Source organism: Colletotrichum fioriniae (genome assembly GCF_027942845.1).
Source record: "Colletotrichum fioriniae strain IMI 355084 chromosome Unknown scaffold_4, whole genome shotgun sequence".
Classification (NCBI taxonomy): Eukaryota; Fungi; Ascomycota; class Sordariomycetes; order Glomerellales; family Glomerellaceae; genus Colletotrichum; species Colletotrichum fioriniae.
The window spans coordinates 3281476-3309424 of record NW_027076840.1 but is presented as its reverse complement, the minus strand read 5'-3'; the positions used below and the strand labels follow the sequence as shown (position 1 = coordinate 3309424).

The following is a 27949-nucleotide window of genomic DNA, read 5'->3' as shown; positions in this document are numbered from 1 at the left end:
ACTGTTGTCGTCTTTTCCCTTCCACGTTGCGTCAATGATGACCTGCAACCATCACCATTGATGTGAAGAAAAGAGGCGACAACGGTCGTGTGAGATTTGGAGGAGGTGGTAATGCCTCACGACCGGTGTTGTCTTTTCCTTCCACGTCATGTCTATGATGTCTTGCGACTGCTACCGCTCACTCAGCCCTGAGGCGTCTGGCAACTACCAGATGGTCCTCTTCGTTCCTGGCCACCACTCTCACGCGCAGGCAGTGTATATTTGTATCGCGATGGAGCGAACACTTGTCCCCGCTCAGTACGTCCACTTCTTCGACACCGTTAGTCAACGCCTGCCACAGACAGTAGTTCTCCTTGTACTCAGCCTTCTCCAGAAAGCTGACAATCTTCTGGTAGATGTCATCGTCCACAAGAGCTCCGGCGAGCTCTGTAATCACGTCCTTATAGGCCATGCGCTCATCAATTACGTTGAGTGAGATGAGGCGTGCACATACGGTCATCGCAGTTGCGATCCATTGCTTGTCTGCCTCGTTAGATAACAGCTTGGGATTCTTCTCCAGGGCTCTTTTGAGGGACAGTGGCTCGTCTTCCTCGCCGCTGGCCTCGATACACGTGGCATCCATCAGCCTTTCCAATGTCTTGGCATGCTTGTCCCGCATCGCGGCGACTTCTGCGCTTGTTTGCGCCTTGGTATCATCAATCTCTTGCGAGAGCCTTGCATTTTCGCTAGTGAGCGACATCATTTCAGCCTTGGAACGTTGGAGTTCCTCCTTGGCCTCGTTCTTTTCTCTGGTCAACGTGACGCATTGCTCCAGCAGCCACTTGACGTGAGCATTGTGCTCCGCATTCTCCTTCTCGATCTCCTTCTCTCTCGCTCTCCCGGATTCACCGTCTGCTTCTGTCATTATGATCGTTGGCGGCATGCCTAGCACTTTTTTGTTATTAGCGATTGGTTCTCTGACAGTGAGGGCCTGGTGAAGATTGTACCTACGACTTCTTTTCAGATGGTGTGGGGAAAAGAGAAGAGAGGAGAAGAAGAGGAAGGGAAAGAAGTATTTATAAGGGTGCCCATACCTTCAGGAAGGCGCCCCACCTGGGCTACCTTGCTCCTGCCTAGGTATCCCAAATTCCCTACCTAGGCAGTCGCTGTCAAAACTTGCACCTTACTCGCTTACCTACCTATGTGGAAGAAGGGATGGGCAGGTGAGAGGCCGTTTCTTCTGCCGGCTGAATATCGCTTAATTGGGTAGTAGCCCCCTTGATATATATCACTCCGTGTAACACATACTGCAGCGTGTATTTTGATTTGATGGAAAGTGCGCCCCTTCCTCTCATACCTTGGCCCACCATGGTAGCAAGGTACGTAGCCTTCTTCAACAGAGAAGCGATTCCAATAGAGATCTTAGGGCCCAGGGCGTTGAGGGCATTATATAAAGTCAAGGAGATAGAAGAGGGCCCTTTGGCATGTCGTGCTGCCAGTAGACTGACCCCTTAGGCCGTACCCTTCATAAGCAGCATTAAGACGAGGCTCTGTCGATGAAACTCCCCCTCCCAGATAGGCAGGTGCTGGCAAGCCGCTCTTTTGATACCTGGCCTCTTGGCAATAATATGTACGTCTGTTTGTCCTTCGTATTGGTTTGAGCTGCCTCTACTGTATCGTTCGGAAGTCTCTTATTAATGAAGCCTTTCCTCTCTACCTTAGGCGGCGATGACTGTCCACACCTTCACACCCATTAGTATTGCCATACCAAGCGCCCATGCGCAAGTTCTTTTGTTAGCTATTCTTAATCCACATTGCTTCTAGTTGACCAGCTTGTACAAGTTATGCGAGTTCTTAGGAACTCATCTTGGTGCGTGTTCCAGAGACTATAGTAGTCTTCAAATCACTGATCACGTTCCATACACGACAGTCGCATGGAAACGCGGGGTGATTAGTAGGTCAAGAGCGTATATATCTCAATTTGGCCTGTCCGTCCAGTCGTCAAAGTTCATGACAAGCACCTCTAGCCGAAGCATTTAGTTCCTCTCGTCCTATTATATTTCCTACTCGATCCAACGGCGATGATCGCCGAAAGATTCCAAGACATCTAGGTGCGACGATTCGACTGAACTTCAAATACAGGCCGAATATCAATTCTACTTCAATTGTATCACTTTTGTCAACTAAATATTGGAGTCGAGACGTCGACCTTGAGACGGCGTGTGGACGGTCAGACCGGCATTTCGGTCTGGGTGGGGCCGATCTTGACACTCCGAAAGTGGGTCTGCGGGACAGGAGTAACTACCTTGTCAGCACGGACACAGAGACTTCATGGCACGGAGGCACGGGCACCAGGACGCAACCCGAGAATACAATGCCAACAGTCCGTTACAACGCGAATTCATTTGACTGGGAAACCTCATGATCGGCTTCCAACTGTCTAGCGCTGAACCAATCCAGCAATTCTCGTCGCTCCCTCAATGTAAGGTAAGCCATGCAATACATGTAGCACTCCCGAAACTCAAAGCCCGCCCTCCAACGAAGATTCAACACCAAGTTCTATTCAGCTCAACGACGAAGCTCGGCGCGGCCTCTTTCAAGAGACGCCTGCATCATGCTGCGTATCTGTTTTTTCTCTCGTCTCCCGCCACATGCTCATGCGTGCCGGGAACGCGACAGGCAATGATGTTGTGCATGTGCGGCGTGATCTCGGCGAGCGGGATATTGCTCCGCACATAAAGCAATAAGTACGTGTGCCCAACCGCGCCAAACTCCCAGTCGGTATCACTGTATATTCCCTCATAATGAGGGAGGGGTTCGATCCCTCGGCAAGTGAAGAGGCGGATTCGATAGACCGGCGTCGTCTCGTTCCTGTAACACACGGCGGCAATCAGGGCGAACCGGACTTGTTCAGAGGACACGGCCTCGACCTGGAAAGTCTGGAGCGACTCCAACATCTGCGCTTCGTCGGCGGCCGGGGTGCACTCGATCCGGATGAAGGTGCGATGAGCCTCCTCCTCGTTGGTCTCGTATGCCCATTTCTGCCCAGGTCGCCAGACGGCGTGAGCAGACAACAGGCGGTCTAGCTTCTCCCATATGAGCTGAGACACTTGCTCCGAGTATACGAGCTCCTCAAACGTCGCGGGGCCTAGGTGCGGGTGTAATCTCTTGATGAGCTCTCGCTTCTCTTCCGCCGACTATCGGGTGAAGTCTGCACGACAGACGTAATGCATAAGCACAGACTCCAAATTGAACGACACTCGCTTCTCGGGCTAGATGTAGGGGAAGGAACTGCCGGAGCAGCATCGTAACGCAGTCGAAACCAGACATCACTTCGGGTTCCGAGGCATCGTCTCTGGGACCAAGACAGAAGAGCCGATGATCATCCGGAGCAGCTTGGTCTATCATTGTGTTGGGCTGAATGAAGGTATGGTGAGTTTGGGAAAGGATGGAACCCAAAGACTTGGGTGGCTTTTTGACGGGAAAGACAGAGATTTTTCTTAGATCAAAGACAAGCAAATGACAACATGGTGATTCACCTTGAACGACGCATGCCTGGTACACACCGACGTGGTGGGTACTCCTCGACGAATACTCGAAGAATATGAAAAAAAAGGCCCTTCTTCCTGGGCTTTGGTTTTTTACCTCTTCTGATTTTCTTTTCTTCCTCCCCATCCTTCTTCCCCTCATCAACGCTCTCTCTTCCTTCCTGCCAATCCCATCAGCAGAAGAACACCCCATCTCAAGAGAGAAATTATATTTGCTATACCATCTACACACTAGCGACAGTAAGTATGGATAGCCTCCTCTTTTTCGTTCTTGCTAACGAATTGTAGAAGGTGAAAATGGATGTCGAGAATTTCGGAACCAAACAGCGGCCAGCGACTGCAGCGTTGACTTGGCATTCTGGGCCTCTCAAGCTGCCCGGCCAAACGATCGCGGCCAAGATCCGCGAGGCCGAGAAGCCCCTGAAGCGTCTCTTCAGGGAAGCTTTGTCTGCTGGGATCGTCTCCCACCATCCCCAGGGCCAAGACTCATTTGTCGTGACTCTTCCTGAGAATCGCATTGCAGGAAACTGCTTCGTGAACGCTAAGGCCGTAAAATTGGCCAACCATTACCTTCCTGACAACAGGTTGGCATTTGGGTACAGTTCAGAGAGATACACTCTCGCTCTCTACTCTAACTGGACCCAGCCCTTGGACCAGATGAGAGAGGCGGTCCTCCTGACCTGGAACATGGTCATGCTGCCATACATGGAGGTGTTAAGACAAAGGGATTGTCGCCTGGACGACTTCATCACGAGTGTGCTCGTAAATTAGCACGGAGCCAGTGATATAGTCGTCGAGGCGACAACCCCTCTGCCTCAACACCTCCGTATTTGGCAGCACGGTTTAAGGCTCACTGCGACTCAGGAAGAGCCTCACAAGGCGACCGAGGAGTTCATCAATTCTTCGTCGCGGAGAAACACCATCACCTATAGCAAACCTCAGTCTGCGCCTCTTGTGGCTTCTCCCACCGCTTCTGCCGCCCCCTTCACCCCTACGATTCAAGTGGCCAAATCCGCAGAGAGACATGGCATGAATGACTCCATCCGCAACAGCGCTGCCGAGCCTCCAAAGATCCCCGAGCCTGCTGCGACATTGCGGCTCACCCCCGAGACGCCTTCGTTGCAGAGTCCCTTCCCTTCGACGTTGCCCGCCAACCTATACAGACAATCGACATCGTCCCGGAGGGAACTTGGGGAACGCTCTCCGCCATCTCGCACATACCGGATCCCGTCGCCACCGAGGGCATCTTCTCGCATCTATCCCACACAGCAGCACGACATAACGTCTCGCGGAAAAGCTCGCCATGAGGAGCCTCATTGTTATGAGCTTCGTGGCGAGCAGCCTCGGAGTGAGCTTCGCCATCGTGAGCCTCTGTATGCAGATGAGCCATATAGCTATGGCTCTCGTGCACAGTACCAACAGTCGGCTGCGCCTGAGTATCGACGCGCGTACGACATTGTTTTGAGTCGTCAAGAATACTCCCGGCCGAACTTGCCTCGTCTCTCTGATCGCGAATACCGTCACGCGTCCGATGCGCGTAGGTCAGACTACACACGGGCAAACTCGCCCGATCAAGAGTACCAACACTCGTTAGATATGGACCGGCAAGAGTACGAACAGGCCCCATGGTCCCGAATTCGTTCTCGGGAGCACAGCCTCGCATACGAAGTTGACATGCGTCGTCATGATTATTCACGGGCAACCTCCTCTCGTCGGTTTGACTCTTCACGTGGTTCGACGGACTATGACCGAGGCCACGCGCCTGACCCTCGGTCAGCATACTCATCAAGATACCGTTAGAGCCCACAACAGCTGAGGTGGATCACATTTTACCGGCAGTTGTCAGGAAGACAAGAAATGAGAAAAGGTCTATCTGACAAATTCGTTCGCGCCTCGTGCTTCTTTACCGTTTGATGTTCTACGTGATGTGTTTGACTTATGACGTCCTTTCGTCGTAATTTCTGTTGAAAGATTCAGTTGCTTGATCATGTGCTTGCAACCCTGGTGTCCGTGATGATCTGGTTGTTCGCAAGAATGGCCTCCCTGTCTTTCCCTTCACGACGTGCCCAGATCTGACCTGCTGTTTGCCTTGAATATATTACAATCTTGATCTGCTATTTTCTTCGGGATTGCCGCCACCTGAAGTGTGTTTGCTGCGTCATGGCCTGCTTCTTCGTCGCCTACAATACAAGGTCAGGCCGGGCCACTGCTTCTTTCACTTGGTGTCCGTTTCGGGACTCTACAATTCGCAAGGTCCGACTCTTGCTCCTTGGACGTGAGCGTATACGAAGTGAAAAAGATAGAGGCTAGTTTTGGGCAGATGGACTGAGATAGAGAGGGCCCAATAGCTCCAAAAGCTCAGTTCAGATTGCCACTACTATACTGTGACATCTCACACTGACGTTACAAGTATTAGTGATGCGGCCATGTCGGAATAATGTAGGGTGCTAATGTGTGTTATTTGACCTATTCATTTGCTCTCTCACGTCCCCTCTTGATGGTAGTAGTGGATGGGCACCCTACCTTGTGAAGACATCGGATCCGTGATGGGTACAGTTGCACGAAGATGACCCTAGGAAGAGTTGATTATTCAAAGTGCATAAGGCATCAAGACACTTCCCCGAATACGCTTCGTTATACTGGCTAGGCCATATCCAGCCTGTTCGCATCGCTTCACGTGCAGCAAAGTGAGTAACACTTTTCAACAACCTGTTAGGGTCATGTGATTTGAGCCTCTTCTCACTCAAGCTTCACCTTCTCATTCTGCTCTCCCCCGGTTGCCTAGGCAAGGTGCCCATCCAGCTTTTCACAAAATACCTGGCGTGCCAGACTTTTAAATTTGACTCACCCCACTTCACCAACATCATCCTCCCGCCACTCTCACTTCTCTCACCCTCACCCTCACCCTCACCCTCACCCTCACCCTCACCCTCACCCTCACCAACATCATCATCGTCACCAAGCTTTGTCTCCACTCCTACTACCAACATTTATCAACTCCAAGATGGCATCAGGAATGAAAGAAGATCACGAGCTGAACGACAATGTTGGCAAGCTGTTTTCGAAGGCTGCGCGCGAGTACGGTATGAAGCCCGGAGGCTCGACGGTCGTTCTCCCCAACGGCCTGGTCTTTTTGTCAGCCCCCCCGGAAAGATTTCTCAAAGCAACTTGAAGCTGTTGGGAAGAATTTCCCCGGAGCGCCTCATACTGACGGTATTCTTTTGTTCAAGAACTACGACGTGGTCGGAGGACCTTTTTCGATAGTGTTAGGAGAAAAACCGGCTAATACCGGCGGCATCTTTGTCTACTACGACAAGGATATTGTCCAAGGTGTTGGCTCGACTCGACATGACGAGCTCAGAAATGAGTGCGTCGGATATATGCTCGAGACCAAGAAAGACAAGAACGATTCGGGTACAGAAGCGGCGTTTGGAAGCGTGCGATCACCATACTGAAGATAACCAAAAAAAAAAAACCCCCAGGCCCTTGATTAGCAAGTCGACGCCGTAGGGTAGCTTTTCACTAAAGCAACCCACAGCGACGGCATACTTTTGTTTAAGAGCTACGACGTGGTCGGAGCTGGGTTGGATATTCCTCATACTGGCATAGAAGAGGTTGTGGGATCAGGACGGCTCACCGAGAGTCATGGCCAACAGATAGCCAACAGAACAATAATACAAACAAGATCTTTACAGTGTGATCGTCCGGTAACTGAGTTTAACCAGACCTAGGTATCGCATGGGTGCCTGGCTCTGTTTAGCCCTTAACCTTTCCGGGAGCCGCACGCATCCGACGAAGCCAAATAAACTTGCCGCGTACTACTTGTCGTGACACTCGCCTCGAGGCTGTGACGACGCATGCAATGGACGTTGTTGCTGCGTAGTTCGCGAGCAGCTTGCCGTGGCAGCAGTCAGCTTGATGATACTATAATTCACTTCCACTTCCACCATTGGTTGGGCGATTGGTTTAGTGGTATAATGACCGCTTAGCATGCGGTAGGTCCTGGGTTCGATTCCCAGATCGTCCAAAATCTTTTGCAATTTGCGTCTTTTTTACTTGATTCGGCAAAGAAAATGACAATGAGGATGTCGTGCTTCAGTTAAACAACCTCCCAACTGCCCTGAAGCTAATGTGCGCACGAGTCGCGATCTGTTGACGATACAGGGTTACGCAACGCAACAACAGGTTGAATTGAACTCAGCATTCACAATCATGACCCCCCACTTTAAATCACGAAAGCAGCTTCATCATCGCATCTCAAATCATTTGCACTCCATTATTGATACTGGAACTAATAGCAACACAGAGGAGAGCCCATCCCGCCCGTCCGACTAACGCCTAAGCCATGTCATTGCAATCGTGAGATGTAGCAAGTTTTCCGAAACGCCAGATATCCCGGGGCTTTCCACCCCCATAGAATGGTACAGTCCAATCACGCCTCCTTGGCCACGTCGCTAGTCGGGAGTGTCGCAACCTCCTCGCCGGCAGCGGCAGCTCTGAGGTGAGATGGATGGGCGGGCTCGCTGGGGTTGCCTTGGGAGCTGGTTGCAGGCAGCAGATCCGTCAATTGTTTCTCTAAAAAACGTCATCAGCATCAACACCACCTAGACGTCCCCGAGAAACTTACCTAAATCTCTTATGCGGTGACGGAGCATCTGGTTCTCCCTGACCAGCATTTGGGTCTCAGCCTGGTAGAAGGCGCTTTCGTCTCGACCGCCGAGGGTATACTGTTCACCGCTGTCGCCGCTTATAGATGTGGAGCGCAGTCTCGGAGAAGCGCCGCGACTCGGGGTTCGAGAGCGGCGTTGGATATCTGCTCTCGCCATATCAAAGGAGCTTCGTGGGTGGGGCACAACCGGGGATCGCGAGAAGGAGCCCGAGGAAGGCAGCGGAGCGAAGCCCGAAGGCGGCTGCGAAATGGGGGTTCCCTGGTTGGATCTCTCAGAAGCAATCGCCGAGTCCTCGACAGCGGAAGAGCTCTGTCCCTGGCCAGCTTGGAGTTGCTGGAGCTGCAACTGCTGCTGGCGGATCATCTGGAGGAGGCGGTTCTGTGTGTGTCAGCTTGTATCAAGTTCGATGCAAACCGAGACATACGACTTGAGCTTCCTGCTCGGCTTCAAGCTCCTGGTGGAGCTCTCCCAGACTAGGCGCCCGATTGTGATGGGGATCACCACCGGGAACCATCATGGGCGAGGTTGTCATGGGCTGCGGACTGGCAGTTGTGGCACCAGTCTGGCCGTGTTGGTTATCTGCGACCATCTCACCCGGGCCGGGAAGAGAAGGATCGTTAAGCTGCAGGTTCATGAGAACCGTAGACAGTCTTCGGCCGGCGTTGGGTGACTGTCGACTTCGAGATACGGAACCGCTGGAGGAGCCTGATCCAATTAGCGAGTGTTTTCCGATGCATTCGGGATTACATACGTCGAGACGGTTCGTTTTGAAGGCTAGCGTTCAACGTAGCTGCGGCTTGCAGCGAGGTTGACTGGCGTCGTGGCGAGCCAGCGGGGGACTCCCCACGAGGAGCTGGACCGCCGGCCGCAGGAGGAAGAGGAGTTTCGCCGTTGGTGGAGGACATTCTGGATCGAATGGGCAGAGATGGAGGTGATGAAGGAAGAGAGTTCAAGTCTGGTGCCATGTCATTTGTGAAGGACTATCTTGGTAAATCGAGTGGCTGATGCGGTGCCAGGCAGTTGAAGCGAGGGATCGTCGTCGCCGCGATGGTCGCAGCTACCTATGCGGTGACAGGCGGGAAGGTGGGGTGAATGTGCGTCAGAAGTGGCGCGTGAGGTACCCAGTGTGAGGTAATTCCGGGGAGTGCCAGGGCGGTGGGAGCTATGGGAGCTGGAAGAGGTTGAGGAACTCGAGGAGCTTGAAGGATTCAGAGGAAAGGATAACAAAGGGCGTCAAAGGCCGAACACAGTCATTGGTGGCATGCTTTGTGGATGTCTGGTGACCGACGAATCCTGAGTCTTGAGTCCTTCATTTTTGCAGGTCACGAGTGATATCGGTCGATCAACGAACTGCAGCGGCAGGTGCTTCCAAGTTGAGGGGCAGCTCACCAAGGCACCTTCCAGGTTCACTTCCTTACCTAAGGCAGTAGGTGCCCTGGGGGTGACGTCTTGCTGCCCGCAAATCAGAGTGCCTGAGGGTACCTGACGATGGGGCCTTCTTCAACTGCAAATTCTTAGTCATCCTAACCTGACAATGGCACCACATCCATCATAATCCATCATCCGGATAGACCGTGACCACAGGAGGCCATGGCCCTGTTTGCAGCCGTCTTTACACGCCGAATGCCATCTTCTTCAGCCGCCTGACTCTTGCCAGCTGAACCAGGGCCTTGGCCAGATTCTCTCGCGAGAATTACCCTTGGCTCCGGAGTCCCAACTCACGGCCCTGAAATCGCCTATACCTACCTCTTCAACGCCGCCTTGACCTGGCAAGCCACGGCTGCCATTCGTGTACGTTTCCTACCTGAAGGGACCTCCAGAAACAGATACTCAAGCCGGACGGCGCGCTGTCACCGAAGAGACTTGCGAGCGGGCTCCCGTTGTTTATCTTCCGGCGTCTATTCTCGTCGGGGTCCGTTCTATCTGGAGCACACAGGTCTCAGGTGAGCACCATGCGCAAGCGGCAAGCCGCCGCCTAGGTGAGGTGATGCGCAACAGGGCCTAAGCTTTCTATTCTGGACATGTCGCCGCTAGATCTCCCGCCAACGCCGCCGGGCTGGGCAACCGTCGCAGCGACCGCTCCTGATCATGGCGCCGCCATGGCCTACCTGGCAGAGCTGTTGGCTTTTGAAATCCAGCCCCGAGGGACCGGCCAGCGGGTGGTGGCGTCGATGCCCTCAAAGTCTATGTCGCCATGCCGGAGCTAGAATGGCGTAACACATGCCTCGCTGGCAATCGCTCTCGCTTGTGACGATTCGGCTACCAGACACAATCCGAGGAATACCTACGTGCTGTCGTCTCTGCAAACAAAGAAACGCCACTGTGGATGTGGCCATTCAGAGGACCGTGTGACAACGGGCTACCGTAGTTGACCGTTGCAGCTATCAGATTTGTCTGATTTTGAGACATACGGATACATCGCAATGGCACCTTTACGAGTTGACGCAACGCTGGAATGTGGCCATCAAGCCCGCCAGTCTGGTTTCCGTACTGCTGCGGCCTTAAGACTACGGACGTAGCTTGCAAACCATTCGGCCGTGTTGGAGAAGCACGTACAGCTGCGCGCCTATGGCAGCAACTGACGCACGTGGTGAGCCTCAGCAATTGAGTTGGCACGCAGCGATTGCCTTGGAATGTGACCACCGTTACGCTTGCAAGCATTCTCACCACTAAGGCGGTTGAATCACAGTTGCATTCATGATGTGCAGTAGCCGTCTAGCTAGGGCGCGATACAGAGACCCCAACGCCTAGTGAGAGGCCCAGCAATACGCAGACAACGTGGCGAGTTGGTCCTCCAGCGTTCCTCTTATCTCGATATCTCGCATCATGACCTACGTACGTAGGGATTGGCAGTCTGACCACGACAACGTTGAAGCCGTCAAAGTCAAATCCCAACACCCATACCGAGCAGCCATCGCCACAAGCAAGCCGGCGCGTCGATCGGATGAGCCCGGATGCTGCTGCAGTAGCTCGTTGCCCGCGGGTGCCTTACAGACTTTGTACTGTAGTCACCAAGACTGCAGACAAGAGGTTCATGGAGCCGTAGCCTGGCGGACAGGGGCATGCCTGCTTCGAGGTCACGAAAGAACCCGGCTCGCTGGTTGGTTTTCCGGCGACCAGGGGCTTAGACCCAGTCGGGCCCTGAGAGGTATGGATAACTGGGATAAATGGGAAGACGCTACTGCAGGAACAACGCGACTCCAAGGACACCATCGCACCAGGTCTTTCGTGTGCGATCCCTAGGGCAGGGCTGGAAGTTTCTTCTCCATGGTTTGTACGGCGTTCGGCAACGAGATTTGCGTTGCCGACGCTGTGTTATCGGCATTTAGAGCAGGCTCTTTTGGTCCGAGATAGCAATTCACCGACGAGGCGAAAAACAGGGTTTAAATCTGTACGCAGTGCTCCGTAAACGGCTGTCGACCACGGTTGGGGCCCGCCCTGGACACATCAGATCGGGGCCCCATCCGGTAGTGCCTGCGTGGCCTCGTTATCAACAGGGTCGGTTCGATATTGAACGAGCCGAAGAGCCTCTTCCGAGTTGCTCGACATCGTCAAACAATTGTGGGATAATTTGGCCACGACAACAGATCTTATTTACAGTCCGGGACCAGCGGAAACTTTTCCGGGGAAAAGTTCAGAGTCGCATTAGCTCGCAAAATGCACCCAGAGATGCACCGTGGGACACTCTGGGCACCGTTGCTTGGGATATGATGCTGTGTATATGCACGAGCGCCGCGTTTTTTCGTCCCGCAAAGGGCTGGATGGCATCTGCAGTGGCCGAGCGGTTCGCAAACATCAGCCGATGCAGAGGCAGCCCACGTCGGGGGCGGTAGGATGCGATGCTCTCGGCAGGATTGGGAATCACCAAGTCGCACGATCTGCTCTCGCCACGCGTCTGTTTCAATACACTTGGTGACGGGACCTGATCCGTCGCTGATCGATTGCAAACCTCACCTTCCATGGAGGATCACCACTCGTTAGCCCTCTGAAGTGGCGATGGTGGCTTGCGAGAGTGTTTCGCAAGGTGTCAAGAGTCGACGCCATGGATCGCACCAGAGAGAAAGGAAGGCTAACATGATTCTAGACGCCGATGTGTTGGACCATGGGGCGGACTGACACAGAACACGGGGAAGAACAGGGCCGACGAACAAGCGACGGGGGTGCTGAGATGCAACGACTTTGAGTTGGTTGATCCGCTTCGCCGCGCCTCCAATCTTGGCCAAGGGGCTGGCTGGGTTATTCGAGGTGAAGCTGCAACTTGGGTGCTTGGCAAGACGACTCGAGTGGGTTTTATCTTTTGCTGGAACATAAGCCTAGTCATCAAGGGGCCAGGTCGTGGGGCTGCGGCAGGCGGTGCACATTTTCATAAGATTCGCAGAGGGCCGACGATGTTATACGGGAATGGCTAGGGTTGGACAGCTGTCCAGAGTGAAGTTGTGCACGAGAGTCACCGTTGTGCACCCCGCCGGCGCCTACAACGAACCCTGCCGCGAGGAACCAACACGACCCAAGTCTTGGGACTGGAGAGAGCGGCAAACCCGGGAAGCGCGGATTCAACAAGCGACCTCAGGCAGTGGTCGGAAGCCAAGGTTTCGAGAGCTCGGAGAAATGAGAAATGGCGGTGCTAGAAGGGAAAAAGGGCCATGCGCAGGGACCCAAGCTCCCAAGCCATCATCTGTGCAGAGGGTTCTCGTGGTTCTAGGTGCCGTGGGTGGGCGATTGCAGGATTGAAGGAAGCGAGAGGGGGGGAGCTCCAACACGTCGGTGGCAGAGGCTGTGCCGTGTTGGTGGTGATGAATGTGGTGTGACTTGTCAGTCGTCATTCATGACTGATGGAGCGCAGACGCAGATTTCTGATTTAGATGGATGTCGGTTCTTTATTGCAGATTTTTTTTCTTTCTTGTTTCCTCTTGAGCTCATTTCATATATTTGCTTTTCCAAACATTCGAGGTGTGGTACGAAGTACTTGGGTGCCAGGTGGTTCGCTCCGGGGTGGGGAAAACATTTCCGTTCCAGGATATCTGCTTCAGTGCGGTTGGTAGATGAGTGGGGGAGCCATGGCCCGTCAGGGCCTTAGGACCCAGGACAGTAACCACTGGGAAGCTTTGCCAGAAAAGGATCTATGGCACTTTAGCAATGGAACGTCGTTATTTGCCCCTGCAGGAAAGGCCAGAGCTGCCCGCCCCGTCGGAATTTGGACGGAATCCGTGACGATGATTCGTTGCGGCGGGTAAGTACTTGGTGTGGCTTTTTGGCGTGTTTCCTCTTATGAGGTACGTACCGACGTGAAGGAAGTTGTTCTCAAAACATCCCCGGAATGACCTGGGAGCATGGGACACCGGTCCTTCAGCGTCTGTTCGCCTGTTTGCCTGTTCATCTTTTCTTCTGTCGCGTCTCAAGGGTGAACCCAGCTTTTGTCCTGTGAATTTGAGCATGGTGACATGGTAGACCTGTGCTCGTACTCCATACACAACTCGTACATGGCAACGAGAGACGAATTATTTCTTGTTTTTGTTTGGGTGTGGTTGCACGGATGATGGAAAAATGCTGTGAAGGCCACTCCTCGTCGTGGGCAACCGCAGTAACAGTCGTGTACCCGATGGAACGCTTCAGCTCAGTGTTTCTCTCGTCAGGTACGTTTTGTATACGAAGTAAAGGTAGGGTAAGGTGTCCGTGAAGGCAGGTGTACGCAGTACGGAGTGGTAGAGCATCGCGCCCTGCGTCTTATCAAAGGTACGTACCCTGAAGCCCAATCTCAGAGGGATCACCAAAAGACAGCATCACCGGCGTCGTATCGTCATTTCGTGGGCTGCTGGTGCTGCCGACCGGCGAAAACCGACCCAGGCAAAAGCCAGGCCTCGCCCTCACTTTTGTAGTCTGGCAGGGTGTCACTTTGAGATTGTCAGTTGGTCGCGCCTCTTTCGGTTGAGGCTTTCATTTGCCGTCCGGCCCCAAACAAGAGATTTCTCTGGGTAGTATCGACCAGGGGGTCGCGAACGCGGCGGGCACACGACCCCAAGATGGATTCGGGCATCAGGGGATCCCAAAGAAGAAGAGGCCATCTCAGTTGGCAACTTGCCAGTGTCATGGGTGCCGGCCAGGATGCAAAAGAGTGACTCGCCAAAACGTTGTAGTAATCCGTACGGAGTAGTCCTGCACAGGCTGGCCGCTGCACTCTGCCACTCAGCACTGTTGCTCGCTTGCTCTTGTTGCCAGCTAATTGTCAATTTGAAGAGTTTTCACTCCCTTTTCCCGCCTCCCCAGGGCTCAGCTTCGTTGATCCCCGAGTGGCCCCTGTCCGAGAGTGCCGAACGTGGCCATGGTGTGCGACTGAAATCCATCCCTCTGCTCATTGCCGGGACTACTGTACAGAGTAGAGTCTGTAATCCGTACTCTGTAGTTTTGTACTCGCGCAGCAGCCTATGACTACAGAGCGTCCGAGGCCCGACATATGTCTGCCCTTTGCTTCTGCTTCCGCTGTGCAGGGCTCGCTACATGGGACGGGACGGGGCTGAATGATTGGACGTATTGCCGGGGGCCCGCGAAGCAAGGGGTCACCAAGGTCCAAGGAAGAAAGAAAAGGGTATCTGTAAGGATGTAAGGATGGGCAAGGTTCAAGGAGGTTATTGACGGGATCCAGCGCTCCCCAAGCTCCGGCTCGCAGCTTCCAGCTCCCAGACTGGACGTGGGAGGATGCTGAGGTGGGACGGCGGACGCGCTGTCTTCTCGGCGTCTCTCCCTTCCCTCGTCATCATAAGCCAAAGCGGGCGAGAAGCATGGTATCAGATACTGAAAGTCAGCGTGCTGAGCAAGGTGAGGGAGGCTGATGGATAATTGAGAACACCTTACGGTAGGTACCCAAGTTGTAGGGTTACTCCCTCGAAGGTGAGGTAAGGCAGGCAATCTTCAGAAACCTGAGGACTGAGGACTGAGGTGGAAATCATTGAGGGTACGTATCTTGCAGACCACGGGCAAGCCCCGGCTAAGAGGTACCTTAGGGAAGGGAGTGCAGTGCAGTGTGCAACGGGTGCGCTTGCGCCTGTGATGCCTGCGCCTGAGCAGGTACCTACGCAGCATGACTAGGTAGGCGGGGTGCGCCTGTGCTGGGCTAGCAGCTCCCCTAACGGCAAAGTAAAATCCACCTACCTGGCCTAGTGGCCGAGCTCACTTGCACTTGTAGCGTTGTACTCCGTCAGGTACCGCGGGTACCCACGCCGCACCGCACATCCGTGGTCAATGTCCCCCTCCCCCATTGTTGTTATTGTTGTTATTATTATCGCCCGAATGCCCTCCCATTTCCTGCTTTTCGCGGGTGATGCCTCGTTTTATTTCTCTTCTCTTCCCCATCTGCCATTCTGACCCCCTTTGGTGCAGCTGGCCCGGTTAGGCAGGCCCTCTCTCAGTCGAGCAACTTCGTACCCACCACCAACTTCCATCTCAACCAACCACCAACAACAAACACAGTTCTGTGAATTGCTTCTTTCTCTCGACACCAAAGAGTACAAGCCAGCCTCCAGCTTGCAGCCTCCCGCCGCGTCTACTCGCAATAGTGTACCGTCTTACACGCTCATATCGGACACGCCGCCTCGCAAGAAAACGAGATATCACACACTCATCTCTCGCTCGTCTCTTTGGGTCTCCCCTCACAACATCCTTCTCATCAGACCTTCATCGTTTCCAAACCCACCCCCGACGGACTGTTGCCGGGGTTCAAAAGGTTCCACTTCAAAACCCTGCCAACAGTCAATTGTTTCTTATGCCTACCGAGCTCTACCACTCACACTGCCAAATCCACTCATCGTCTTCTGTTATGCCCATACGCATCCTCGCCTTTCACTCCAGCTGTCTTATACTCACGTCACCGCCCGCGCTCTCACTACGGGGGCCGCCAAAAACAACCGCCTACACTTCTCTCTCGACAACGTTTGGCTAGGTACAAGACCAAAAACCCCGCCATGGCCGATGTCGAGCCAAGCAGCCCTAGTGCTGCCAACTTTGCAGAAACGCTGCAGTACCGCGCAACACAGTCCCGCAGAGCACGACCACCCGCCGTTGAACCCGCCACCGCAGATTCGTCGAACCGCGTTCCTTTGCGTACTGAAAATAGGCTCAGCAGACGCGATTCGAGACTGGGACTGAGGAGCATCTTTAGCAGGGCAAAGGCGTCCCGCGAAATCGACCCCTCGGCCTCGTACTTTGACACGGGGCGTCCCAACAGCATCCGCGCCTCGCTGGCGGAAATCAGCAACTGGCCGTATATGCGATCCGAACTCACCATATCCGGCACAAATTCATCACGACCGACGTCCGTTGCCACCAACAATGTGCCGTTCAACGACGCTTCCCTCCAAAGACGGCCTACCACTACCGAAAGGACCAAGCCACAAAACGCCCCCGCGAGGTCATCTCGCGGCAACCTTGCGACCTGGGACCCCCCACCATTGTTCCAGGCATATCCCCAAGCCATCAAACACGCCCAGCTTCCCACGGCCACGACGTCCGCCGATGTGATCCTCCGTCTCACCGACCGCAAGGCAGTGTCAGCATCCGAGAGGACCTGGCCCACCTCGCCCTCACCCCGGAGCTTGCTGAGGAGCAGCTCGCCGACAGAGCCGTTGAGAAGGCGCGGAGGAAGCACCTGCGAACGCTGTCCACGGTCAGGCTCGAATGGACCTCCAAGATTTACGTCCTCTGCACGTCCGGATACCTGCTGCAGTACAACGGCGACGGCAACTTTGATCGCCTCCCAGAAAAGGTGTTGCACCTCAGCAAGGACTCGGCCGCGTTCGTCAGCGACGCGATTCCCGGCAAGCACTGGGTTCTTCAAGTTTCCTCGGCCATGGAGTCGAATGGTGTCTCTTCGGCGGACTCGCGCGGCTTGCTGTCTCGCCTCCCTTTCCGCGCCGCCGATAAGCGACACGCCGCCAACTTCCTCATGGTATTCGAGAGCGCCGAAGAGATGGAGTCCTGGATCGCAATTCTGCGCCGGGAGATCGAGTCGCTCGGCGGGAAGAAGACTCTCTCAGAGACGGGTAGGCCCAAGGCGGATCCCAAGATTGTACAGCTTCGCGGGCAGCCGAGTCAAAGGACCCTGGTTGTACGGGATCCGGATAGGTTCTCGCGAGCGCTGCCCCCAGACTTTTCTCTGCAGTTGGAGCAGGCCAGGCTTCACGAGGACGACCGCCGCCAGTCCATCATTGACGCCGAGATGACGCGCGACCCTTCCATCGACGACATCTCCACCACCAACAGTATCATCTCCCACGATGGCCGGCAGCTCGAGAGCCTGCGTGACAGCACCAACCGGCTTTCGTACATCTCGTCCGGTCAACGCACCTTTCTCACCTCGGCCGGCTCGTCGCCCGCGTGCTCCCCCGTGCGCGACAGCTTCGCCAGCAGCCACCTAGACGACCTCCCTCCTGCGGAGCATGACTTGCCCGCTGCGAGACCCAGGCCCAACGCCGCGGCCATCCTCGATCGCAGACAGTCCCTGCAGACGTCGGGCTATCTGGAGCTGCGGGGCTCTCCCATGTCGCGACCCCAGTCCACGTACACCGAGGCCGACTTCGCGCATGTGGCCGCCAACTTTAGCGTTCCCATGAGCAGGCGCTACAGCGCTGTCAAGAGCCCCTCGTCGAGCCCTGAGCAGACGAGGAGCAACCGCGACTCCATCTCCAGGATCGCCCGCAAACCCCCGCCAACGGCACTTGCCATGGCCCGCCCGTTGTCGATCGTGGCGGATCAGCCATCGCCGGCGTCTCCGGCGCAGGCCCCCGAACTCTCGCAAGTGTGCGAAGAAGAACGGGAGCGCCCGGACCTGAGCCGCGACAGCATGGCAGGGTTCCCTCCCCGGCAAACTAGCCTTTGCCCCAAGGAGCAGGCCGTCACGGTCACCATCCGTACCAGCCCGCGAAAGTACGCCAGCTCGCCGTCTCTGAACCAGCTGGAGGGGTCGCCTCTGTCGCCGGGACTCCGAACCTTTATCCTCCCGTCAAAGACACCGTCTCCAGCCTCGTCAAGCGGAGCCTCTCACGCGTCTCCCCGCCCGCAGTCGTCGTTTGTGTTCCAGTCTCCGGCTCAGAGGGCCACCCAGAGACTGGGCGCACACTCTGTCATGAGCTACTCGCCTCGGAGCGAGGATGTAGCCACTGGGCTCCCGATGCTCCCCGAGTCGGACTCCGTGTCGCCTCGATCAATGCCGCGGGCCCCGACAACACCTCCTACTCCGTCGAGCAAGCAGCTCCGAGTTGACCACTCCAAGGTCGTCTTGGGAAGACGCAGCATGCCTCAGCTCGTCGAAGGACCTCCGCCGGCACCGCCGCCAAGCTGCGCGTTGCCGCCCATCCCTCAAAAGGCACGCTCCCATTCCAAAGCGTGACCTACCTGTCATTCATCTTGATTCGATTCACGAGACCACCACTTTTTCCTTATCTTTCAGGCCACGGCCTATAAAAACCGCCCATGGTGGCGCGGGTGTTATATTTCCTATGTCTCTTATTTTGTTGTTGTTTGCGTCATACCCCTTTGCTGCGCAAATCGGCGTTTTATGGATAAAAAGGCGCCCTCTCCATGATATGCCATCTGGACGGCATTCGGAGTGTTTTTTCAATGGTGAACGTGTATACCTCACGGCTGATTTTGGATGACAAGGGAGAAGGCGATAGATTTCCCTGCGAGGGGCCCGATGACGCAGTGTATGACTTGTAGCATTAGACTATGCCCTGAGGCAGTACAATATGAAGAGTATTTGATCCATCAAAGGAAGAATGAAATGAGTGTGAGATGACCTTGTGTGTGTTGTGTACTTGCCAGAGACGCCGTCACGGCTGTGAGGCTGAGGTAACGGTTGCGAGACCGAAAATGGCTTAGCGCCATCCGCCCCACACCGTCTCTGGTGGCGCACCACGAAAATCAATCAACATCAAAATTCCTCCAGTTCTGGACCCCACCACCGATTTGACCACCGCGACAACCCGCTTCAGGACTGCAAACCTCTGACGAATCCGACCGACATCGAGAACGGGATCCGATCACAACGTATATGAAAAGATAAGGTTGCCCAATATGGCTACGACCAAGACCAAGTACGCCCGACTTTTGCCCACAACTCTGTCCGAACGAGAGGGAGACACAGGAGAAAAAAAAAAAGACAGCTAGCTAACCTCTGACCCCCTCATCCAGGCACGACTGGGCCGACGACGAAGACGTTGAGGAGACGTCGACCGAGCTCCCCGCGCCCCAGACCATCAGCAACAAGGACGGCACCAAGACGATCATCACCTTCCGCTACAATGACCAGGGCAAAAAGGTGAAGATGACCCGCCGCATCCGCTACACGACGCACACCGAAAAGGTGAACCCGCGCGTCGCCGACCGCAAGACGTGGTCCAAGTTCGGCCTCAGCGCCAAGGACCCGGCCGGTCCTGCTCCCGACACTACCTCGGTCGGTGAGAACATCATCTTCCGCCCCAGCACGAACTGGCGCAAGGACGAGAAGGAGGCGGGCGAGGATCCCGGCGCCCAGGCCCTCAAGGACAAGCTCAAGGACAAGCAGGTCAAGTGCCGTATCTGCAACGGCGAGCATTTCACGGCCCGCTGCCCGTACAAGGACACCATGGCACCCGTCGGTGCCGACGGCGCCGACGTCGCTGCGGGCATGCCGGACGACCCCGCCCCCGCGGCTGGCGGCGCCGGAGGTGCTGGCGGTGTCGGTGCCAAGAAGGGCAGCTACGTCCCGCCTGCGCTCCGGGCTGGCGCGACCGGCGGTGCGGGTGCGGGTGATAGGATGGGAGGCAGCAAGTACGGCGAGCGGGACGACCTCGCCACGCTGCGTGTCACCAACGTACGTACCCCCTTTCACGACGGAGTCCTGGTGGTAGCGATGCTGACAATTCTACACAGGTTTCGGAGATGGCAGAGGAGCAGGAGCTGCGCGACATGTTCGAGCGCTTCGGACGTGTCACGCGCGTGTTCCTCGCCAAGGACAGGGAGACGGGACTGGCCAAGGGCTTTGCCTTCATCAGCTTTGCGGACCGGGGCGACGCCGTCAAGGCCGCGGCCAAGATGGACGGTTTCGGTTTCAAGCACTTGATTCTCAGAGTCGAGTTCGCCAAGAAGGCGGCCTAAGTTGGTGGACGAGGGTTGGTGGTGATGATGGGGATGAAGATGGCGGTAACGAATGTTTTGATGCTACTACTGGAGACACGGCTACGGCAATACGGGTTTACAAAAATTTGGCATCCGCTTTGGGGATAACGGTAGTTTTTTTACATCCCACGTTTTTATTTTCTCTTTCATGGAAAATGCAAAGACATGATCTCACGGGACTCTGGATATGTGTGAGGACATTGCTTTATGAATGCACTCACCACAAAGCTTGGCTACGCAACTCCACCATGGTAAACACAACGTTCGAAACTCACAGGTCACGAGACTGACGTTAAGCGTAATCATGACTGAAATTCTGTAACTAATGTAAAGCAGGTAGCTGATGGGAAACCCAGACTCGACTCCGTTTCCGCCCCTTTCTTCCCTAAAACGACTGCAAAAAGCACATTGACTTCAAATACAAGGAGACAAAGAAAAATTGGTATGAAGATGGGTAAACAATGATTATAAAAACAAGTAGCCATTTTTCCAACAACGAGACGCCGGATGTAAACACGGAATAGCCAGGACTCCTCGTTGGTATAGAGATCTGTTGTGTATTAATGGAAGAGTTCCCGTCTTCGTGCTGGTTTCCGTCATCATTATCTCGTTCAAGGCCGTGAAAAGTGTAGGTCTTCGAACAGACGATACAAGTAGTAGGAGAGGTGTAGACAGAAAAGGAAAAGGGGTGGGTTATTTGGTTTGGTGTGTGTCGTGTGGACAGAGTAAAGCGAGTGTGGGTGCCGCGAGGGCGAAGAACTGGTAAGCGCCATCTGAGGCTGGTGGTTGTCGATGTTTGTCGTTGTCATTGTCATTGTCGCGCCGGCGCGAACGGAGGATCCCGTCGCAGAGCAAGTTCCAAGCGGCGAGGAAGAGAAAGACCCTCACACAGAGGGTCTCATTGGAACCATCCGAAAGGCTTCAGTCTCTGATCCCCTTCAACCACGTAATCGACTTGACTCTGCGAATCGTCCATCAAGCAGCGGGCGTCTCCTCCTCAGCAGCAGGGGCATCGCCGTCCGCGGGGGCATCCCCCTCGGCACCATCAGCCTCGGCGTTCTCCCTCGCGAGCTTTTCCTCGAGCTTCTTCTTCTTCTCGAGGGCGCGCTGCTTCTTCTTGACCTCTGCCTTTTGGCGGCTCGCCTCCTGGCGCTCGTCAAAGACGTAGGGGAGCGACTTGACGGCGCTAAAGGTGACGGCGAGGCCGCGGCTGAGGTGCTTGAAGCATTCAGCGTAGTGCGATTTGGCGTCCGAGAGGTCGGCGCGGGCGGCGGTGGCTCGCTTCTTTGCGCGGTAGGCTCGCTCGGCGCGCTGGGCGCGCTGGTAGTTGTCTGAGGCCTGACGGCGGTTCGTTCGGAGGAGGTTTTCCGTGCCCGAGGTGCCGGGGCGTTTGGGGAGGGGCTTGGAGTCGCCGGCGATGGAGGATGTTGGGGTTTCGCGGGCCATTTTTTGTGTTGGTCAGGGTTTGTGATTAATGTTTGTATGTATTGATGGAACGAATGTACAAGTCACTATAGACTGTTTGGTGAGCAAAATCACTTGTAAAGCAGAGAAGGAGGGCCGGTGACTCTTCCGGCTCGTCTTTATACAACTACCGAACGATGCTGGGCAACCCATTTTGCAAAAGCGCATATAAATGAACACTGAAAAAAAAAAACGCGACAAATTTGATTTGGTCCAGATCCCAGGAAGGGGCCCTGGTGGTGTGGGTTGTGTTTTGATGGTAGTCATTCTAGAAGTTCATGCAAACGACCGGCGTACCCCGGACAGCCGTCCAGGGATGCCTCCATCATGGGAGCCGCTTGGCGAATGAATGGCCGCGGACAGTCGCCTTTTGGTAGCATGACAACAGAATCAAAACGCGTGGCGCGCTTGGATTCGCGTGATTTGGGTGAAGGGATGTTGATGGGAAGGGTTCATGTCGTTGTGCCTCCTGTCGGGTGTTTCCCTGTGTTCTTGGTCTTCTTCCCGTCTTCGCTGGCTCCCAGTTAGAGCTCGAGAAGCCTAGAGCTTCAAGTGTTGCTGATGCAACGGGTTTAATCAATGTTACACACCACCGATCTGTCGTGTGTCATCTAGTTCGATACAGTGTTGACCTTGATCATCACTCGAGAGACTGTCATCAAAGTGTGATGCTGTGATGTTTGTTGACAGACCCAAAGCTTATCGTCGAGAGGTCTCCTATCGGCACGTGCATGATCTCGAGTGAGCTTGTACATTAGCTGGCCCGAGCGTCAGAGGGCCCTCGCTTGAAGCGCTCAAGCACCGTGACGCTAGACTATCTTGGGATTAGATCGCTGCTCCGCTAACCGTAGGTAAGAGCCCCGCACCTAGTTGTACCAGGCGTGGCGCGCTCATGCTGTAGACTTGTAGAGGAAGGTAGGTCGCTCTGCAGTCCAGGTTGCCTGAGGTACCAATGGTATACAGGCACGAAGAAGGCGCTGCTGCATCTCCCGCATTCGCGCTTTCCCGCTCGAACGAGAGGGAAGACGCTGGAAGGTTGAAGGATTTTTCTTTCTCAACACCTTACCCTGCGCAGGGGTGCTTAGGGCCACCAGTAATCACACGTGTGCGAGCGGTGTCTGACCTTCGTCTGTACAGTGCTAGTGAGAAGCTTCGAGGCCAGTTTCTTTGTTCAAATGACCTAGGTATTTGCCGCGATATGTTGCGGAGGTAGCTCGTTGAATCTTGGAGGCAACATGCAATTGGATGTCATCCGTGTGACCTCTCATTGGACCCTTCGTGCCTTCTACCTTCGAGAGCTTCTGCCGGTCCTGAGTCGCGCAGGCGGCTCAAATGCTCAACTTGACCTCAATGTCCACTGTCCAAGGTGTTGCGGACCGGGTGAGAGCTCCCGCGGATCACATGCCAAGTTCAAAGTGTACTTGTCTCATTCCCCACGGTACTTTCACAAAGTAGCGAGGAAAGACGAATTCAACAGTTGCGGGACGGGCGGGCTCTCTCAATCCAAACCAATCCAAATCAGAAGGAACCAAACCTAACCCGCCGGACTAGTGGGGCTGGTTGTACAGTGTAAGTGCGGCAGGTGCCTCCTTACCGTACCTTCCCAGTGCTTCCTCACAACGCTGCTTCCCATTGGAAACCTCCAGCTGCACCCTCAACCCTTGTCTGTGACGTTCTTCCACGTCGGTCGTCCTTCTTCCCAACGTCTTGCCTCTTCGCCTCTCTGCTCTCTCTTCTCCTCTCCTCGCCTGAACTCTTGCATTGATCCTGCTCCTTTCTCGCGCATACAAAAGTCAACCTTGACCTTGGCGGCTCATGGACAGCCTGAGCAACAGAATCATCATCGCACAACGCCCCTACCGACCCCCCTGCGTGTGAAAATAACCTAAACCCCTCCATCGGCATCGTCAATTGCTACGCTGCTCCTGCCCTTGGCCTAGAATGAGCTCTTCAGCCGCGCCTCTCGCAAGTGATGCTGGCTCTCTGCGTCAGCGCCAGAGGCGGACGTCCGCGGCTGGCAACGGCGAGGATGGACTAAACCCCTCAACCGCCGCGGACGACCGTTCTGATGACTTGGAGCAAAAGCCCAACAAGACATTTGGTCGAACGCCCGATGGCACAGGTAGGTCTCATGGTGATGCGCTGTAGTTATTGTCGGCTGACGATCGCCTAGTCTTCACCGTCCCCACCACGCACGACATGGTGTCGCAGCTGCTCGATCCGAGACAGCCCAAGAACCTCTCTGATGTGCTCGTCTTGGCCATCCTCGCCCTCCAGATTGTTGCGGCCTATTTTGTGCCCGGCAACCTCAAGCGACCCTTGTTTGCGCTCGTCTTCCTCTTCTGGCGCGCCTCGTACAACATTGGCATTGGATACCTCCTCACCATCCAGTCCAACCACCGCAGGCTGGAGACGTGGGCCGCGAGATGGAAGCTCTTTGAGCACCCCTCGTCGGGAAAACAACCCCGCCCTTGGCTCTACAACATGTTGAAGCGTGAGCTCGAGGCCAAGATCCCCGAGGACTACGAGTTCGAGAAAGCTCCCATGGAGTACAACACCTGGCTAGTCTTCCGACGTGTCGTCGATCTGATCCTGATGTGTGACTTTGTCTCCTACTGCCTCTTCGCCGTGATCTGCGGTCACACACCCGCCGGCGAGAATCCCTTTGTCGGTGTTGGACGATGGTCCATCGGCATCCTCTTGGTCCTCTTCAATCTCTGGGTCAAGCTGGACGCCCACCGCGTCGTCAAGGACTACGCTTGGTACTGGGGTGACTTTTTCTACCTCGTCGACCAGGAGCTGACCTTTGACGGCGTCTTTGAGATGGCCCCGCACCCCATGTACTCCATTGGCTATGCCGGTTACTACGGTATCTCCATGATGGCTGCGAGCTACGAGGTCCTCTTCATCTCAATCATTGCCCATCTCGCCCAGTTCGCCTTCCTCGTCGTTGTTGAGAACCCGCACATTGAGAAGACGTATAACCCGCCTGCCCCGCGTAAGCGCACTGCCTCGACACCGCTTACCGGCCAGCCGGAGCTCGTCGCCATCAAATCGTCGGACAATGATGACATTCTGGTTGACCAGGCCGCCACGGCCCAGGAGTCGTCGCCCGAGGCGCCTGCGCAGGTGCACAACCTGATTGGCTTGAACAACCTCGACCTGTTCCGCATCACAGACACCTCGGTTCTGCTGCTTGGCTTCTATATGGCCGTCCTGACCATTGTGACCCCGTCGACGTCGCTGTACCAAGTTTTGTTCTTGCTGCATGCTCTGTTCTGGCGCGTGTGGTACCACCTTGGCCTGGGTGCCATTCTCGCGTGGCAGTCCCGCAATAAGTTCTGGACGAGACATTTTCTCAAGTACGGCGAGAGCCACACCGAGGCCTGGAATCAGTGGAAGGGCATGTACCATCTGAGCTCCGTCATGTGCACGGGATCCTTCATCGCCGCGTGCTGGAAAATGTACTCGCCGCCAGAAGACTGGGCGTACGGCTGGGTCCTCCTCAAGCACGTGGTCGGAGCCGGCCTCGTCTCCCTCCAGGTCTGGACATTCATCAGCGTGTACGACTCCCTCGGCGAGTTTGGCTGGTTCTACGGTGACTTCTTTTACGACTCCACCGCCAGATTGACGTATAAGTCCATCTACCGCTTCCTCAACAACCCCGAGCGCATTTTTGGCACTGCTGGCCTCTGGGGTTCTGCCCTCATTACATGGAGCAGAGCCATCTTCGTCATGGCTCTCGTCAGCCAGCTGTTTACGTTGGGCTTCATCAACTTTATCGAAAAGCCGCACATGCAAAAGACGTATGGTCGCGGCATTCGTCAAGAAGCCGGCCTGACCAAGTTTATCAAACGTTCTCTGCCGCCGCCCGTTCAGGGCTGGCAGCGCGGTGTCGACAAGGTGATTGATGACACGGCACAGTTCATTGAGGAGTTCCTCGATACCGCGCGCCCAAAGTTCGCTTCCGGTATCAAGACAATCGTCCGCGACACCTCGGCCCTGTTCAACAAGTACCCGGCTCGCCTGACAGTCACGCGCCTGTCTCCGGATCTCGCTGGCCTGGACCCTAAGCTCTACTCGCTTTCTGTGGAAGGCACACCCTCAAGCCTGTCGGCGGCCAACGAGCGCGCCACGGGCAAGGAGGGTCTGACGGCGCGATTCCAACGCGGTGTCGAGACCATGATCTTTGAGTATGGCGCCCCGTTGAAGGTCAAGTGGCGCGCTCCCGCGAAGCACGACAGCAAGGACTGGATTGGTCTCTACATGGTTACCGATAACCGCTCTAGAGAAGCGACCGAGGTGTCGTCTCTGGGCCGATGGGTGCCTACCACGCCCGGCAGCTACGATGCGGCCACCGCCGACAAGGCCATCTTGGTTCCCGATCGGCCGGCTCAGAAGCAGGACGCCTCGGATCCCGACATTGTTGAGGGCGAGGTCATTTTTGAGGGCGATCGGCTCTGGTGGACTCAGGGCGTCTTTGAGTTCCGCTACCACCACGCCGGCAACCATCACGTCATGACCATCTCCCAGCCATTTGAGATCCGCATCGGCAAATTCGACGAGGACGATGTCGAGGTTGACGCCAACGGCATGTACGAAAAGGCCGTCGAGCAAGCCTTGCTGCCTCTTGTGCAAAACTGCTGTGACCGTGACCACGACATCGCGCCCACCACCGTTGACGAGCCCTTTGGCGGCCACGTCGAGCGGGATGGCAAGTATGCCAAGAGAATCGTCTACGCCATCCACCAAATGTTTGGTATCGAGTTCGCCCCTGCCATCGTGCCCGCCGACGGCAACGTCAAGAAGATGGCCTGGCGAATCTGCAACGCCAAGCAGGTTCTGGTGAGTGATCCATTTTTGTCTATATGATACGAACTGACATTACATAGGCACCTTACAGTCTGTCTCACTCCAAGGGAAACAGCACTCCTACGACCTTTGAGAAGGCCTAAGCTCGCATGATTCGTTAGGTCTTATGCTCGTGATCCGTACACCGCACTGGAACATTGGGAGGAAAAAGTTGGCGCACACATTCAGATTGATGACTTGGTATTATGCACGTCGGTTCTCCTTGGCCCGAGAGGCGACCGGATCCCCCGGCGCAACGAACAGGAATCGAGGACGGGAAACAAGAGCGTGTGGATGGGCGTCCGTGAGTTACCTTAGCCTGAGAAAGAGAAAATAACAGTGACCGCGCTGCAGCGATTGTTTTCGCAACACTTTTGGTACGCAAAGATTGACAGTCTCACGGCACAGCAAGTAGGAGAGCCCCCGCGAGAGACACGGCACGGAAGGACGGCCTGGCATTCCTGATGCTCACGGCCCTGAGGTGAGTCGTGCACAACCACCCACAAGATGACCCTCTCTCGCAGATTCGATTGGCTTCGAGTTTAGGCAAAGAAGAGGCGGTACCGGTGTTGGGCTGGCAAAGTATGGGGGACAATGCTACGCCCCCCGCATGAAGCTATAGTCTGGGCTCGTAAGCGCGTTATCGATGTCACTCCAAGAATGGGAGACCTTGAGTATTGTTTGCTCAGTTCGTAATGTCCACGCCGTCATGGTACAGCGCCCATGTGTGCCAAAGAGCCGTGAAGTGATGGTTGCCCATGACACGCATCGTCAATCGGTGTCATCGCATTCTGGTGGCCGTCCACGTACGTCGTTCGACATTATAGTCGTCCCTGTAAATCCAGGCACTGTGTCGTGCACATGGCCCGGCACATGGCAGACCTAGACATGCAGAATAAGAGTAAGCTTCTGTGCGAGGACGATCCCGCAGTTCACAAACGGCAAGCCGGAGGCAACGCCAGAATAAGACAAGGTTGGCCGTGGCTTGCATTGGAGTGCGGGGGAGGCCACATGGCACATCATGATGCGAGCTTGCATTCTGGCCAGTTGAGATCCGATATGAAGGTGATTGGCGAAGCGTCACTCGAGGTTCGATGCAGAGGCGCACGGTCGTTTGACTGCCGGACGGCTCGGTCGGATGGCAGACGAGGGGGTTTGACTTTTGGTGATGTAGTGTATCCGTGATTTGAGTGATGCCACGCTAGACCAAGACCTCACCGGGCGCCGGCATCGTCCCGTGCCTGCGGTGGTCAGTGTTCACCGTCTCCCGTACTGGGGACGGCTTCATAA

General features: G+C 55.2%; 7 protein-coding genes and 1 non-coding gene across 8 annotated transcripts; 4 read left to right on the top strand and 4 right to left on the bottom strand.

Annotated features, from left to right (window-relative positions):
- Nucleotides 1–178: 178 nt before the first annotated feature.
- Nucleotides 179–904, bottom strand: N0V96_004717 (uncharacterized protein; the record flags this gene model as incomplete). The annotated part of the gene is made up of 1 exon (XM_053196559.1): nt 179–904. The coding sequence occupies one exon, from the start codon at nt 902–904 to the stop codon at nt 179–181; it is 726 nt and encodes a 241-aa protein (XP_053045960.1).
- Nucleotides 905–2591: 1687 nt separating this feature from the next.
- N0V96_004716 (uncharacterized protein) lies at nt 2592–3212 on the bottom strand (the record flags this gene model as incomplete). Its single annotated transcript, XM_065757199.1, has 2 exons — nt 2592–3176; nt 3204–3212. 2 exons carry the CDS (start codon nt 3210–3212, stop codon nt 2592–2594), a joined length of 594 nt encoding a protein of 197 aa, XP_065614412.1.
- Nucleotides 3213–7482: 4270 nt separating this feature from the next.
- Nucleotides 7483–7554, top strand: N0V96_004715. Its single transcript has one exon. It is a non-coding gene; the product is annotated as a tRNA-Ala (tRNA).
- Nucleotides 7555–7959: 405 nt separating this feature from the next.
- N0V96_004714 (uncharacterized protein) lies at nt 7960–8831 on the bottom strand (the record flags this gene model as incomplete). The annotated part of the gene is made up of 3 exons (XM_053196563.2): nt 7960–8102; nt 8155–8575; nt 8622–8831. The coding sequence occupies 3 exons, from the start codon at nt 8829–8831 to the stop codon at nt 7960–7962; spliced, it is 774 nt and encodes a 257-aa protein (XP_053045964.2).
- A 7321-nt stretch (nt 8832–16152) lies between these two features.
- N0V96_004713 (uncharacterized protein) lies at nt 16153–18575 on the top strand (the record flags this gene model as incomplete). The annotated part of the gene is made up of 2 exons (XM_065757198.1): nt 16153–16405; nt 16678–18575. 2 exons carry the CDS (start codon nt 16153–16155, stop codon nt 18573–18575), a joined length of 2151 nt encoding a protein of 716 aa, XP_065614411.1.
- A 686-nt stretch (nt 18576–19261) lies between these two features.
- TIF35 (translation initiation factor eIF3 subunit g) lies at nt 19262–20323 on the top strand (the record flags this gene model as incomplete). Its single annotated transcript, XM_053196565.2, has 3 exons — nt 19262–19281; nt 19379–20039; nt 20099–20323. The coding sequence occupies 3 exons, from the start codon at nt 19262–19264 to the stop codon at nt 20321–20323; spliced, it is 906 nt and encodes a 301-aa protein (XP_053045966.1).
- A 996-nt stretch (nt 20324–21319) lies between these two features.
- N0V96_004711 (uncharacterized protein) lies at nt 21320–21790 on the bottom strand (the record flags this gene model as incomplete). The annotated part of the gene is made up of 1 exon (XM_053196566.1): nt 21320–21790. The coding sequence occupies one exon, from the start codon at nt 21788–21790 to the stop codon at nt 21320–21322; it is 471 nt and encodes a 156-aa protein (XP_053045967.1).
- A 1959-nt stretch (nt 21791–23749) lies between these two features.
- CHO2 (phosphatidylethanolamine N-methyltransferase) lies at nt 23750–26763 on the top strand (the record flags this gene model as incomplete). Its single annotated transcript, XM_053196567.2, has 3 exons — nt 23750–23930; nt 23982–26653; nt 26701–26763. The coding sequence occupies 3 exons, from the start codon at nt 23750–23752 to the stop codon at nt 26761–26763; spliced, it is 2916 nt and encodes a 971-aa protein (XP_053045968.2).
- Between the last annotated feature and the right edge of the window lie 1186 nt (nt 26764–27949).